Source organism: Scyliorhinus torazame, chromosome 2 (assembly GCF_047496885.1).
Source record: "Scyliorhinus torazame isolate Kashiwa2021f chromosome 2, sScyTor2.1, whole genome shotgun sequence".
NCBI classification, from domain to species: Eukaryota; Metazoa; Chordata; class Chondrichthyes; order Carcharhiniformes; family Scyliorhinidae; genus Scyliorhinus; species Scyliorhinus torazame.
In genome coordinates, this window is record NC_092708.1 from 2392519 (window position 1) to 2407322 (window position 14804).

The window sequence follows — 14804 nt, forward strand, 5'->3', positions numbered from 1 at the left end:
TTATACCCAGTGACAGTGAGATATTATACAGGGGGGGGTTATACCCAGTGACAGTGAGATATTATACAGGGGGGGTTATACCCAGTGACAGTGAGATATTATACAGGGTGGGGTTATACCCAGTGTCAGTGAGATATTATACAGGGGGGGGTTATTATCTGGGGGCGGGGGGGGTTATTATCAGTGCGGGAGGGTGGTGTTATCTGGGGTTGGGGGGGTTATTATCTGGGGCTGTGGGGGCTATCTGGGGGTGGGGGGGTTTTCTGGGGGTGGGGGAGTTATCTGGTGGTGGTGGGGGTAATTATCTGGGGGTGTGGGGGTTATTATCCGGTGGTGGGTGGTCTTATTATCTAGGGGTGGGAGGGGGGTTATCCGGGGGTGGGCGGGTTATCCGGGGGTGGGGGGGTTATCTGGTAGTGGGGGGTTATTATCTGGGGGTGGAGGGGTTATTATCTGGGGGTGGGGGGGTTATCTGGGGGTGGGGGCATTATCTGGGGGTGGGGGGGTTGTTATCCAGGGGTGGGGGGGTTATTATCCAGCGGTGGGGGGTTTATTAACGTGGGTGGGGGGGTTATCTGGGGGTGGGGGGGGGGTTATTATCGGGGTGGAGGTGTTATCTGGGGGTGGGGGAGTTATTATCTGGGGGTGGGGGGGGTAATTATCTGGGGGTGGGGGTAATTATCTGGGAGTGGGGGTAATTATCCGGGGGTGGGTGGTCAAATTATCCGGGGGTGGGAGGGGGTTATCTGCGGGTGGGGGGGGTTCTTATCTGGGGGTGGAGGGGCTATTATCTGAGGGTGGAGGGGTTATTATCTGGGGGTGGGGGGGGTTATTATCTGGGTGTGGGGGGGGTTATTATCTGGGTGTGGGGGGGTGGTTATTATCTGGGGGTGGAGGGGCTATTATCTGAGGGTGGAGGGGTTATTATCTGGGGGTGGGGGGGGTTATCTGTGGGTAGGGGGTGTTATTATCTGTGGGTGGGGGTGTTATTATCTGGGGGAGGGGGGTGGTTTATCTGGGGGTGGGGTCTATTACCTGGGGGTGGGGTGGTTATCTGGGGTTGGGGTGATTATTATCTGGGGGTGGGGGGTTATTATCAGTGCGGGGGGGCATTTATTATCAGTGCGGGGGGTAGTTTGTTCTCTTCTGGCGGGGGGCGGGGGGGGGGGGGGGGGGGGTTCTGCCCAGGAGCTGACAGATATCTGGCACCTTTTCTGTTTTTACAGATTTCTGCTCCCTTATCCTCTGAGATTGAGTTTAAAAAAGCTGAAAAGAAACGAGCTCAAAAAATGGCCAAGAAACTGAGAGAGAGAGAAGTGAAGGCACAGAGAAAGCAAATGGAAAAGGAGGAGATCGAGAAGAACAAATTCTCCACCATGAGTGAGAGAGAAAAGGTAGGAGGATGTTAGCGCGGGAGAGAGTGTCAGGGGAGGGGGGAGACTGAGCTAGTGGGGAGTGAGGATTCGGATGGGTTTGTGAGAGAGGGGATAGTGAGGATTCGGAGGGGATAGTGAGGATTCGGAGGGGATAGTGAGGATTCGGAGGGGATAGTGAGGATTCGGAGGGGATAGTGAGGATTCGGAGGGGATAGTGAGGATTCGGAGGGGATAGTGAGGATTCGGAGGGGATAGTGAGGATTCGGAGGGGATAGTGAGGATTCGGAGGGGATAGTGAGGATTCGGAGGGGATAGTGAGGATTCGGAGGGGATAGTGAGGATTCGGAGGGGATAGTGAGGATTCGGAGGGGATAGTGAGGATTCGGAAATGATAGTGAGGATTCGGAGGGGATAGTGAGGATTCGGAGGGGATAGTGAGGATTCGGAGTGGATAGTGAGGATTCGGAATGGATAGTGAGGATTCGGAGTGGATAGTGAGGATTCGGAGGGGATAGTGAGGATTCGGAGTGGATAGTGAGGATTCGGAGTGGATAGTGAGGATTCGGAGGGGATAGTGAGGATTCGGAGGGGATAGTGAGGATTCGGAGGGGATAGTGAGGATTCGGAGGTGTTAGTGAGGATTAGGAGGGGATAATGAGGATTCGGAGGGGATAGTGAGGATTCGGAGGGGATAGTGAGGATTCGGAGGGGATAGTGAGGATTCGGAGGGGATAGTGAGGATTCGGAGGGGATAGTGAGGATTCGGAGGGGATAGTGAGGATTCGGAGGGGATAGTGAGGATTCGGAGGGGATAGTGAGGATTCGGAGGGGATAGTGAGGATTCGGAGGGGATAGTGAGGATTCGGAGGGGATAGTGAGGATTCGGCGGGGATAGTGAGGATTCGGAGGGGATAGTGAGGATTCGGAGGGGGAGTGAGGGAGGGGACCCTGGAGGTGAGTATTGTGGGACAGAGTGATCGTCACACAACAGCTCGGATTACCAGGCTGACCCCGACTGACCATTGTCCCCCTGGCGTTGGATAAGGGGCAGGATGGTTCCTGGCTGTGATTGGGTAAGTGACAGAATGGTGCCCGGCTGTGATTGGGTAAGGGGCAGGATGGGGCCCGGCGGTGATTGGGTAAGGGGCAGGATGGTGTCTGGCTGTGATTGGGTAAGGGGCAGCATGGGGCCCGGCGGTGATTGGGTAAGGGGCAGGATGGTGTCTGGCTGTGATTGGGTAAGGGGCAGGATGGTGCCCGGCTGTGATTGGGTAAGGGGCGGGTTGGTGTCTGGCTGTGATTGGGTAAGGGGCAAGATGGTGCCCGGCTGTGATTGGGTAAGGGGCAGGATGGTGCCCGGCTGTGATTGGGTAAGGGGCAGAATGGTGTCCACCTGTGATTGGGTAAGGGGCAGCATTGTTCCCGGCTGTGATTGGGTAAGGGGCAGAATGGTGTCTGGCTGTGATTGGGTAAGGGACAGGATGGTGTCTGGCTGTGATTGGGTTAGGGACAGGATGGTGTCGGGCTGTGATTGGGTAAGGGGTAGGATGGTGACCGGCTGTGATTGGGTTAGGGACAGGATGGTGTCGGGCTGTGATTGGGTAAGGGGTAGGATGGTGACCGGCTGTGATTGGGTAAGGGGCAGGATGGTGCCCAGCTGTGATTGGGTAAGGGGCAGGATGGTGACCACCTGTGATTGGGTAAGGGGCAGGATGGTGACCGGCTGTGATTGGGTAAGGGGCAGGATGGTGTTGGGCTGTGATTGGGTAAGGGGCAGGATGGTGCCCGGCTGTGATTGGGTAAGGGGCAGGATGGTGACTGGCTGTGATTGGGTAAGGGGCAGGATGGTGACCGGCTGTGATTGGGTAAGGGGCAGTATGATGTCGGGCTGTGATTGGGTAAGGGGCAGGATGGTGTCGGGCTGTGATTGGGTAAGGGGCAGGATGGTGCCCGGCTGTGATTGGGTAAGGGGCAGGATGGTGTCGGGCTGTGATTGGGTAAGGGGCAGGTGGTGCCCGGCTCTGATTGGATAAGGGGCAGGATGGTGTCGGGCTGTGATTGGGTAAGGGGCAGGATGGTGCCCGGCTGTGATTGGGTAAGGGACAGGATGGTGCCCGGCTGTGACTGGGTAAGGGGCGGGATGGTGTCGGACTGTGATTGGGTATGGGGCAGGATGGTGTTGACCTGTGATTGGGTAAGGGGCAGGATGGTGTCCACCTGTGATTGGGTGAGGGGCAGGATGGTGTCGGGCTGTGATTGGGTAAGGGGCAGGATGGTGTCCACCTGTGATTGGGTAAGGGACAGGTGGTGCCCGGCTGTGATTGGGTAAGGGGCAGGATGGTGCCCGGCTGTGATTGGGTGAGGGGCAGGATGGTGTCGGGCTGTGATTGGGTAAGGGACAGGATGGTGCCTGGCTGTGATTGGGTAAGGGGCAGGATGGTGTCGGGCTGTGATTGGGTAAGGGGCAGGACGGTGCCCGACTGTGATTGGGGAAGGATGGTGCCCGGCTGTGATTGGGTAAGGGGCAGGATGGTGTCGGGCTGTGATTGGGTAAGGGGCAGGATGGTGTTGGGCAGTGATTGGGTAAGGGGCAGGTAGTGCCCGGCTGTGATTGGGTATGGGGCAGGATGGTGCCCGGCTGTGATTGGGTAAGGGGCAGGATGGTGTCGGGCTGTGATTGGGTAAGGGGCAGGATGGTGTTGGGCTGTGATTGGGTAAGGGGCAGGTAGTGCCCGGCTGTGATTGGGTAAGGGACAGGATGGTGCCTGGCTGTGATTGGGTAAGGGGCAGGATGGTGTTGGGCTGTGATTGGGTAAGGGGCAGGACGGTGCCCGACTGTGATTGGGGAAGGATGGTGCCCGGCTGTGATTGGGTAAGGGGCAGGATGGTGTCGGGCTGTGATTGGGTAAGGGGCAGGATGGTGTTGGGCAGTGATTGGGTAAGGGGCAGGTAGTGCCCGGCTGTGATTGGGTATGGGGCAGGATGGTGCCCGGCTGTGATTGGGTAAGGGGCAGGATGGTGTCGGGCTGTGATTGGGTAAGGGGCAGGATGGTGTTGGGCTGTGATTGGGTAAGGGGCAGGATGGTGCCCGGCTGTGATTGGGTAAGGGGCAGGATGTTGTTGGGCTGTGATTGGGTAAGGGGCAGGATGGTGCCCGGCTGTAAATGGGTAAGGGGCAGGATGGTGTCGGGCTGTGATTGGGTAAGGGGCAGGATGGTGCCCGGCTGTGATTGGGTAAGGGGCAGGATGGTGACCGGCTGTGATTGGGTAAGGGGCAGGATGGTGCCCGGCTGTGATTGGGTAAGGGGCAGGATGGTGTCGGGCTGTGATTGGGTAAGGTGCAGGATGGTGCCTGGCTGTGATTGGGTAAGGGGCAGGATGGTGTCGGGCTGTGATTGGGTAAGGGGCAGGTGGTGCCCAGCTCTGATTGGATAAGGGGCAGGATGGTGTCGGGCTGTGATTGGGTAAGGGGCAGGATGTGCCCGGCTGTGATTGGGTAAGGGACAGGATGGTGCCCGGCTGTGATTGGGTAAGGGGCGGGATGTGCCCGGCTGTGATTGGGTAAGGGACAGGATGGTGCCCGGCTGTGATTGGGTAAGGGGCAGGATGGTGTCCACCTGTGATTGGGTAAGGGGCAGGATGGTGTCCACCTATGATTGGGTAAGGGGCAGGATGGTGTCCACCTGTGATTGGGTAAGGGACAGGTGGTGCCCGGCTGTGATTGGGTAAGGGGCAGGATGGTGTCCACCTGTGATTGGGTAAGGGGCAGGATGGTGTTGCGCTATGATTGGGTAAGGGGCAGGTGGTGCCCGGCTGTGATTGGGTAAGGGACAGGTGGTGCCCGGCTGTGATTGGGTGAGGGGCAGGATGGTGTTGGGCTGTGATTGGGTAAGGGACAGTATGGTGCCCGGCTGTGATTGGGTAAGGCGCAGGATGGTGTCGGGCTGTGATTGGGTAAGGGGCAGGACGGTGCCCGACTGTGATTGGGGAAGGGGCAGGATGGTGCCCGGCTGTGATTGGGTAAGGGGCAGGTTGGTGCCCGGCTGTGATTGGGTAAGGGACAGGATGGTGTCGGGCTGTGATTGGGTAAGGGGCAGGATGGTGCCCGGCTGTGATTGGGTAAGGGGCAGGATCGTGCCCGGCTGTGATTGGGTAAGAGGCAGGATGGTGTCGGGCAGTGATTGGGTAAGGGGCAGTTAGTGCCCGGCTGCGATTGTGTATGGGGCAGGATGGTGCCCGGCTGTGATTGGGTAAGGGGCAGGATGGTGTCGGGCTGTGATTGGGTAAGGGGCAGGATGGTGCCTGGCTGTGATTGGGTAAGGGGCAGGATGGTGCCCGGCTGTGATTGGGTCAGGGGCAGGATGGTGCCCGGCTGTGATTGGGTCAGGGGCAGGATGGTGCCCGGCTGTGATTGGGTCAGGGGCAGGATGGTGCCCGGCTGTGATTGGGTCAGGGGCAGGATGGTGCCCGGCTGTGATTGGGTAAGGGACAGGATGGTGCCCGGCTGTGATTGGGTAAGGGGCGGGTTGGTGTCTGGCTGTGATTGGGTAAGGGGCAGGATGGTGCCCGGCTGTGATTGGGTAAGGGGCAGGATGGTGCCCGACTGTGATTGGGTAAGGGGCAGGATGGTGCCCGGCTGTGATTGGGTAAGGGACAGGATGGTGCCTGGCTGTGATTGGGTAAGGGGCAGGATGGTGCCCGGCTGTGATTGGGTCAGGGGCAGGATGGTGCCCGGCTGTGATTGGGTAAAGGGCAGGATGGTGCCCGGCTGTGATTGGGTAAGGGACAGGATGGTGTCGGACTGTGATTGGGTATGGGGCAGGATGGTGTCCACCTGTGATTGGGTAAGGGGCAGGATGGTGTCGGGCTGTGATTGGGTAAGGGACAGGTGGTGCCCGGCTGTGATTGGGTAAGGGGCAGGATGGTGCCCGGCTGTGATTGGGTGAGGGGCAGGATGGTGTCGGGCTGTGATTGGGTAAGGGACAGGATGGTGCCTGGCTGTGATTGGGTAAGGGGCAGGATGGTGTCGGGCTGTGATTGGGTAAGGGGCAGGATGGTGCCTGGCTGTGATTGGGTAAGGGACAGGTGGTGCCCGGCTGTGATTGGGTAAGGGGCAGGATGGTGCCCGGCTGTGCTTGGGTGAGGGGCAGGATGGTGTCAGGCTGTGATTGGGTAAGGGACAGGATGGTGCCTGGCTGTGATTGGGTAAGGGGCAGGATGGTGTCGGGCTGTGATTGGGTATGGGGCAGGATGGTGCCCGGCTGTGATTGGGTAAGGGGCAGGATGGTGCCCGACTGTGATTGGGGAAGGATGGTGCCCGGCTGTGATTGGGTAAGGGGCAGGATGGTGTCGGGCTGTGATTGGGTAAGGGGCAGGATGGTGTTGGGCAGTGATTGGGTAAGGGGCAGGTAGTGCCCGGCTGTGATTGGGTATGGGGCAGGATGGTGCCCGGCTGTGATTGGGTAAGGGGCAGGATGGTGTCGGGCTGTGATTGGGTAAGGGGCAGGATGGTGTTGGGCTGTGATTGGGTAAGGGGCAGGATGGTGCCCGGCTGTCATTGGGTAAGGGGCAGGATGTTGTTGGGCTGTGATTGGGTAAGGGGCACGATGGTGCCCGGCTGTGATTGGGTAAGGGGCAGGATGTTGTTGGGCTGTGATTGGGTAAGGGGCAGGATGGTGTCGGGCTGTGATTGGGTAAGGGGCAGGATGGTGACCGGCTGTGATTGGGTAAGGGGCAGGATGGTGCCCGGCTGTGATTGGGTAAGGGGCAGGATGGTGTCGGGCTGTGATTGGGTAAGGTGCAGGATGGTGCCTGGCTGTGATTGGGTAAGGGGCAGGATGGTGTCTGGCTGTGATTGGGTAAGGGGCAGGTGGTGCCCAGCTCTGATTGGATAAGGGGCAGGACGGTGTCGGGCTGTGATTGGGTAAGGGGTGGGATGGTGTCGGACTGTGATTGGGTAAGGGGCAGGATGGTGTCCACCTGTGATTGGGTAAGGGGCAGGATGGTGTCCACCTGTGATTGGGTAAGGGACAGGTGGTGCCCGGCTGTGATTGGGTAAGGGGCAGGATGGTGTTGCGCTATGATTGGGTAAGGGGCAGGTGGTGCCCGGCTGTGATTGGGTAAGGGACAGGTGGTGCCCGGCTGTGATTGGGTAAGGGGCAGGATGGTGCCTGGCTGTGATTGGGTGAGGGGCAGGATGGTGTTGGGCTGTGATTGGGTAAGGGACAGTATGGTGCCCGGCTGTGATTGGGTAAGGGGCAGGATGGTGTCGGGCTGTGATTGGGTAAGGGGCAGGACGGTGCCCGACTGTGATTGGGGAAGGGGCAGGATGGTGCCCGGCTGTGATTGGGTAAGGGGCAGGTTGGTGCCCGGCTGTGATTGGGTAAGGGGCAGGATGGTGTCGGGCTGTGATTGGGTAAGGGGCAGGATGGTGCCCGGCTGTGATTGGGTAAGGGGCAGGACGGTGCCCGACTGTGATTGGGGAAGGGGCAGGATGGTGCCCGGCTGTGATTGGGTAAGGGGCAGGTTGGTGCCCGGCTGTGATTGGGTAAGGGACAGAATGGTGTCGGGCTGTGATTGGGTAAGGGGCAGGATGGTGCCCGGCTGTGATTGGGTAAGGGACAGGATGGTGCCCGGCTGTGATTGGGTAAGAGGCAGGATGGTGTCGGGCTGTGATTGGGTATGGGGCAGGATGGTGCCCGGCTGTGATTGGGTAAGGGGCAGTTAGTGCCCGGCTGCGATTGTGTATGGGGCAGGATGGTGCCCGGCTGTGATTGGGTAAGGGGCAGGATGGTGTTGGGCTGTGATTGGGTCAGGGGCAGGATGGTGCCCGGCTGTGATTGGGTAAGGGGCAGGATGGTGCCCGGCTGTGATTGGGTCAGGGGCAGGATGGTGCCCGGCTGTGATTGGGTAAGGGACAGGATGGTGCCCAGCTGTGATTGGGTCAGGGGCAGGATGGTGCCCGGCTGTGATTGGGTAAGGGGCAGGATGGTGCCCGGCTGTGATTGGGTAAGGGGCAGGATGGTGCCCAGCTGTGATTGGGTCAGGGGCAGGATGGTGCCCGGCTGTGATTGGGTAAGGGGCAGTATGATGTCGGGCTGTGATTGGGTAAGGGGCAGGATGGTGTCGGGCTGTGATTGGGTAAGGGGCAGGATGGTGCCCGGCTGTGATTGGGTAAGGGGCAGGATGGTGTCGGGCTGTGATTGGGTAAGGGGCAGGTGGTGCCCGGCTCTGATTGGATAAGGGGCAGGATGGTGTCGGGCTGTGATTGGGTAAGGGGCAGGATGGTGCCCGGCTGTGATTGGGTAAGGGACAGGATGGTGCCCGGCTGTGACTGGGTAAGGGGCGGGATGGTGTCGGACTGTGATTGGGTATGGGGCAGGATGGTGTTGACCTGTGATTGGGTAAGGGGCAGGATGGTGTCCACCTGTGATTGGGTGAGGGGCAGGATGGTGTCGGGCTGTGATTGGGTAAGGGGCAGGATGGTGTCCACCTGTGATTGGGTAAGGGACAGGTGGTGCCCGGCTGTGATTGGGTAAGGGGCAGGATGGTGCCCGGCTGTGATTGGGTGAGGGGCAGGATGGTGTCGGGCTGTGATTGGGTAAGGGACAGGATGGTGCCTGGCTGTGATTGGGTAAGGGGCAGGATGGTGTCGGGCTGTGATTGGGTAAGGGGCAGGACGGTGCCCGACTGTGATTGGGGAAGGATGGTGCCCGGCTGTGATTGGGTAAGGGGCAGGATGGTGTCGGGCTGTGATTGGGTAAGGGGCAGGATGGTGTTGGGCAGTGATTGGGTAAGGGGCAGGTAGTGCCCGGCTGTGATTGGGTATGGGGCAGGATGGTGCCCGGCTGTGATTGGGTAAGGGGCAGGATGGTGTCGGGCTGTGATTGGGTAAGGGGCAGGATGGTGTTGGGCTGTGATTGGGTAAGGGGCAGGATGTTGTTGGGCTGTGATTGGGTAAGGGGCAGGATGGTGTTGGGCAGTGATTGGGTAAGGGGCAGGTAGTGCCCGGCTGTGATTGGGTAAGGGACAGGATGGTGCCTGGCTGTGATTGGGTAAGGGGCAGGATGGTGTCGGGCTGTGATTGGGTAAGGGGCAGGACGGTGCCCAACTGTGATTGGGGAAGGATGGTGCCCGGCTGTGATTGGGTAAGGGGCAGGATGGTGTCGGGCTGTGATTGGGTAAGGGGCAGGATGGTGTTGGGCAGTGATTGGCTAAGGGGCAGGTAGTGCCCGGCTGTGATTGGGTATGGGGCAGGATGGTGCCCGGCTGTGATTGGGTAAGGGGCAGGATGGTGTCGGGCTGTGATTGGGTAAGGGGCAGGATGGTGTTGGGCTGTGATTGGGTAAGGGGCAGGATGGTGCCCGGCTGTGATTGGGTAAGGGGCAGGATGTTGTTGGGCTGTGATTGGGTAAGGGGCAGGATGGTGCCCGGCTGTAAATGGGTAAGGGGCAGGATGGTGTCGGGCTGTGATTGGGTAAGGGGCAGGATGGTGCCCGGCTGTGATTGGGTAAGGGGCAGGATGGTGACCGGCTGTGATTGGGTAAGGGGCAGGATGGTGCCCGGCTGTGATTGGGTAAGGGGCAGGATGGTGTCGGGCTGTGATTGGGTAAGGTGCAGGATGGTGCCTGGCTGTGATTGGGTAAGGGGCAGGATGGTGTCGGGCTGTGATTGGGTAAGGGGCAGGTGGTGCCCAGCTCTGATTGGATAAGGGGCAGGATGGTGTAGGGCTGTGATTGGGTAAGGGGCAGGATGTGCCCGGCTGTGATTGGGTAAGGGACAGGATGGTGCCCGGCTGTGATTGGGTAAGGGGCGGGATGGTGTCGGACTGTGATTGGGTAAGGGGCAGGATGTGCCCGGCTGTGATTGGGTAAGGGACAGGATGGTGCCCGGCTGTGATTGGGTAAGGGGCAGGATGGTGTCCACCTGTGATTGGGTAAGGGGCAGGATGGTGTCCACCTATGATTGGGTAAGGGGCAGGATGGTGTCCACCTGTGATTGGGTAAGGGACAGGTGGTGCCCGGCTGTGATTGGGTAAGGGGCAGGATGGTGTCCACCTGTGATTGGGTAAGGGGCAGGATGGTGTTGCGCTATGATTGGGTAAGGGGCAGGTGGTGCCCGGCTGTGATTGGGTAAGGGACAGGTGGTGCCCGGCTGTGATTGGGTGAGGGGCAGGATGGTGTTGGGCTGTGATTGGGTAAGGGACAGTATGGTGCCCGGCTGTGATTGGGTAAGGGGCAGGATGGTGTCGGGCTGTGATTGGGTAAGGGGCAGGACGGTGCCCGACTGTGATTGGGGAAGGGGCAGGATGGTGCCCGGCTGTGATTGGGTAAGGGGCAGGTTGGTGCCCGGCTGTGATTGGGCAAGGGACAGGATGGTGTCGGGCTGTGATTGGGTAAGGGGCAAGATGGTGCCCGGCTGTGATTGGGTAAGGGGCAGGATCGTGCCCGGCTGTGATTGGGTAAGAGGCAGGATGGTGTCGGGCAGTGATTGGGTAAGGGGCAGTTAGTGCCCGGCTGCGATTGTGTATGGGGCAGGATGGTGCCCGGCTGTGATTGGGTAAGGGGCAGGATGGTGTCGGGCTGTGATTGGGTAAGGGGCAGGATGGTGCCTGGCTGTGATTGGGTAAGGGGCAGGATGGTGCCCGGCTGTGATTGGGTCAGGGGCAGGATGGTGCCCGGCTGTGATTGGGTCAGGGGCAGGATGGTGCCCGGCTGTGATTGGGTCAGGGGCAGGATGGTGCCCGGCTGTGATTGGGTCAGGGGCAGGATGGTGCCCGGCTGTGATTGGGTAAGGGACAGGATGGTGCCCGGCTGTGATTGGGTAAGGGGCGGGTTGGTGTCTGGCTGTGATTGGGTAAGGGGCAGGATGGTGCCCGGCTGTGATTGGGTAAGGGGCAGGATGGTGCCCGACTGTGATTGGGTAAGGGGCAGGATGGTGCCCGGCTGTGATTGGGTAAGGGGCAGGATGGTGCCCGGCTGTGATTGGGTAAGGGACAGGATGGTGCCTGGCTGTGATTGGGTAAGGGGCAGGATGGTGCCCGGCTGTGATTGGGTCAGGGGCAGGATGGTGCCCGGCTGTGATTGGGTAAAGGGCAGGATGGTGCCCGGCTGTGATTGGGTAAGGGACAGGATGGTGTCGGACTGTGATTGGGTATGGGGCAGGATGGTGTCCACCTGTGATTGGGTAAGGGGCAGGATGGTGTCGGGCTGTGATTGGGTAAGGGACAGGTGGTGCCCGGCTGTGATTGGGTAAGGGGCAGGATGGTGCCCGGCTGTGATTGGGTGAGGGGCAGGATGGTGTCGGGCTGTGATTGGGTAAGGGACAGGATGGTGCCTGGCTGTGATTGGGTAAGGGGCAGGATGGTGTCGGGCTGTGATTGGGTAAGGGGCAGGATGGTGCCTGGCTGTGATTGGGTAAGGGACAGGTGGTGCCCGGCTGTGATTGGGTAAGGGGCAGGATGGTGCCCGGCTGTGATTGGGTGAGGGGCAGGATGGTGTCAGGCTGTGATTGGGTAAGGGACAGGATGGTGCCTGGCTGTGATTGGGTAAGGGGCAGGATGGTGTCGGGCTGTGATTGGGTATGGGGCAGGATGGTGCCCGGCTGTGATTGGGTAAGGGGCAGGATGGTGCCCGACTGTGATTGGGGAAGGATGGTGCCCGGCTGTGATTGGGTAAGGGGCAGGATGGTGTCGGGCTGTGATTGGGTAAGGGGCAGGATGGTGTTGGGCAGTGATTTGGTAAGGGGCAGGTAGTGCCCGGCTGTGATTGGGTATGGGGCAGGATGGTGCCCGGCTGTGATTGGGTAAGGGGCAGGATGATGTCGGGCTGTGATTGGGTAAGGGGCAGGATGGTGTTGGGCTGTGATTGGGTAAGGGGCAGGATGGTGCCCGGCTGTCATTGGGTAAGGGGCAGGATGTTGTTGGGCTGTGATTGGGTAAGGGGCACGATGGTGCCCGGCTGTGATTGGGTAAGGGGCAGGATGTTGTTGGGCTGTGATTGGGTAAGGGGCAGGATGGTGTCGGGCTGTGATTGGGTAAGGGGCAGGATGGTGACCGGCTGTGATTGGGTAAGGGGCAGGATGGTGCCCGGCTGTGATTGGGTAAGGGGCAGGATGGTGTCGGGCTGTGATTGGGTAAGGTGCAGGATGGTGCCTGGCTGTGATTGGGTAAGGGGCAGGATGGTGTCGGGCTGTGATTGGGTAAGGGGCAGGTGGTGCCCAGCTCTGATTGGATAAGGGGCAGGACGGTGTCGGGCTGTGATTGGGTAAGGGGCAGGATGTGCCCGGCTGTGATTGGGTAAGGGACAGGATGGTGCCCGGCTGTGATTGGGTAAGGGGTGGGATGGTGTCGGACTGTGATTGGGTAAGGGGCAGGATGGTGTCCACCTGTGATTGGGTAAGGGGCAGGATGGTGTCCACCTGTGATTGGGTAAGGGACAGGTGGTGCCCGGCTGTGATTGGGTAAGGGGCAGGATGGTGTTGCGCTATGATTGGGTAAGGGGCAGGTGGTGCCCGGCTGTGATTGGGTAAGGGACAGGTGGTGCCCGGCTGTGATTGGGTAAGGGGCAGGATGGTGCCTGGCTGTGATTGGGTGAGGGGCAGGATGGTGTTGGGCTGTGATTGGGTAAGGGACAGTATGGTGCCCGGCTGTGATTGGGTAAGGGGCAGGATGGTGTCGGGCTGTGATTGGGTAAGGGGCAGGACGGTGCCCGACTGTGATTGGGGAAGGGGCAGGATGGTGCCCGGCTGTGATTGGGTAAGGGGCAGGATGGTGTCCACCTGTGATTGGGTAAGGGGCAGGATGGTGTCCACCTATGATTGGGTAAGGGGCAGGATGGTGTCCACCTGTGATTGGGTAAGGGACAGGTGGTGCCCGGCTGTGATTGGGTAAGGGGCAGGATGGTGTCCAACTGTGATTGGGTAAGGGGCAGGATGGTGTTGCGCTATGATTGGGTAAGGGGCAGGTGGTGCCCGGCTGTGATTGGGTAAGGGACAGGTGGTGCCCGGCTGTGATTGGGTGAGGGGCAGGATGGTGTTGGGCTGTGATTGGGTAAGGGACAGTATGGTGCCCGGCTGTGATTGGGTAAGGGGCAGGATGGTGTCGGGCTGTGATTGGGTAAGGGGCAGGACGGTGCCCCACTGTGATTGGGGAAGGGGCAGGATGGTGCCCGGCTGTGATTGGGTAAGGGGCAGGTTGGTGCCCGGCTGTGATTGGGTAAGGGACAGGATGGTGTCGGGCTGTGATTGGGTAAGGGGCAGGATGGTGCCCGGCTGTGATTGGGTAAGGGGCAGGATCGTGCCCGGCTGTGATTGGGTAAGAGGCAGGATGGTGTCGGGCAGTGATTGGGTAAGGGGCAGTTAGTGCCCGGCTGCGATTGTGTATGGGGCAGGATGGTGCCCGGCTGTGATTGGGTAAGGGGCAGGATGGTGTCGGGCTGTGATTGGGTAAGGGGCAGGATGGTGCCTGGCTGTGATTGGGTAAGGGGCAGGATGGTGCCCGGCTGTGATTGGGTCAGGGGCAGGATGGTGCCCGGCTGTGATTGGGTCAGGGGCAGGATGGTGCCCGGCTGTGATTGGGTCAGGGGCAGGATGGTGCCCGGCTGTGATTGGGTCAGGGGCAGGATGGTGCCCGGCTGTGATTGGGTAAGGGACAGGATGGTGCCCGGCTGTGATTGGGTAAGGGGCGGGTTGGTGTCTGGCTGTGATTGGGTAAGGGGCAGGATGGTGCCCGGCTGTGATTGGGTAAGGGGCAGGATGGTGCCCGACTGTGATTGGGTAAGGGGCAGGATGGTGCCCGGCTGTGATTGGGTAAGGGGCAGGATGGTGCCCGGCTGTGATTGGGTAAGGGACAGGATGGTGCCTGGCTGTGATTGGGTAAGGGGCAGGATGGTGCCCGGCTGTGATTGGGTCAGGGGCAGGATGGTGCCCGGCTGTGATTGGGTAAAGGGCAGGATGGTGCCCGGCTGTGATTGGGTAAGGGACAGGATGGTGTCGGACTGTGATTGGGTATGGGGCAGGATGGTGTCCACCTGTGATTGGGTAAGGGGCAGGATGGTGTCGGGCTGTGATTGGGTAAGGGACAGGTGGTGCCGGGCTGTGATTGGGTAAGGGGCAGGATGGTGCCCGGCTGTGATTGGGTGAGGGGCAGGATGGTGTCGGGCTGTGATTGGGTAAGGGACAGGATGGTGCCTGGCTGTGATTGGGTAAGGGGCAGGATGGTGTCGGGCTGTGATTGGGTAAGGGGCAGGATGGTGCCTGGCTGTGATTGGGTAAGGGACAGGTGGTGCCCGGCTGTGATTGGGTAAGGGGCAGGATGGTGCCCGGCTGTGATTGGGTGAGGGGCAGGATGGTGTCAGGCTGTGATTGGGTAAGGGACAGGATGGTGCCTGGCTGTGATTGGGTAAGGGGCAGGATGGTGTCGGGCTGTGA

At 60.0% G+C, this 14804-nt stretch overlaps 1 protein-coding gene across 1 annotated transcript in view; it reads left to right on the forward strand.

Annotated features, from left to right (window-relative positions):
- The window catches only part of LOC140385675 (tRNA endonuclease ANKZF1-like), a 191171-nt gene that overhangs the window by 165321 nt on the left and 11046 nt on the right, over positions 1-14804 (forward strand). The window contains 1 exon segment of the mRNA XM_072468078.1: positions 1227-1394. Within this exon segment, the coding sequence (XP_072324179.1) occupies positions 1227-1394 (168 nt within the window).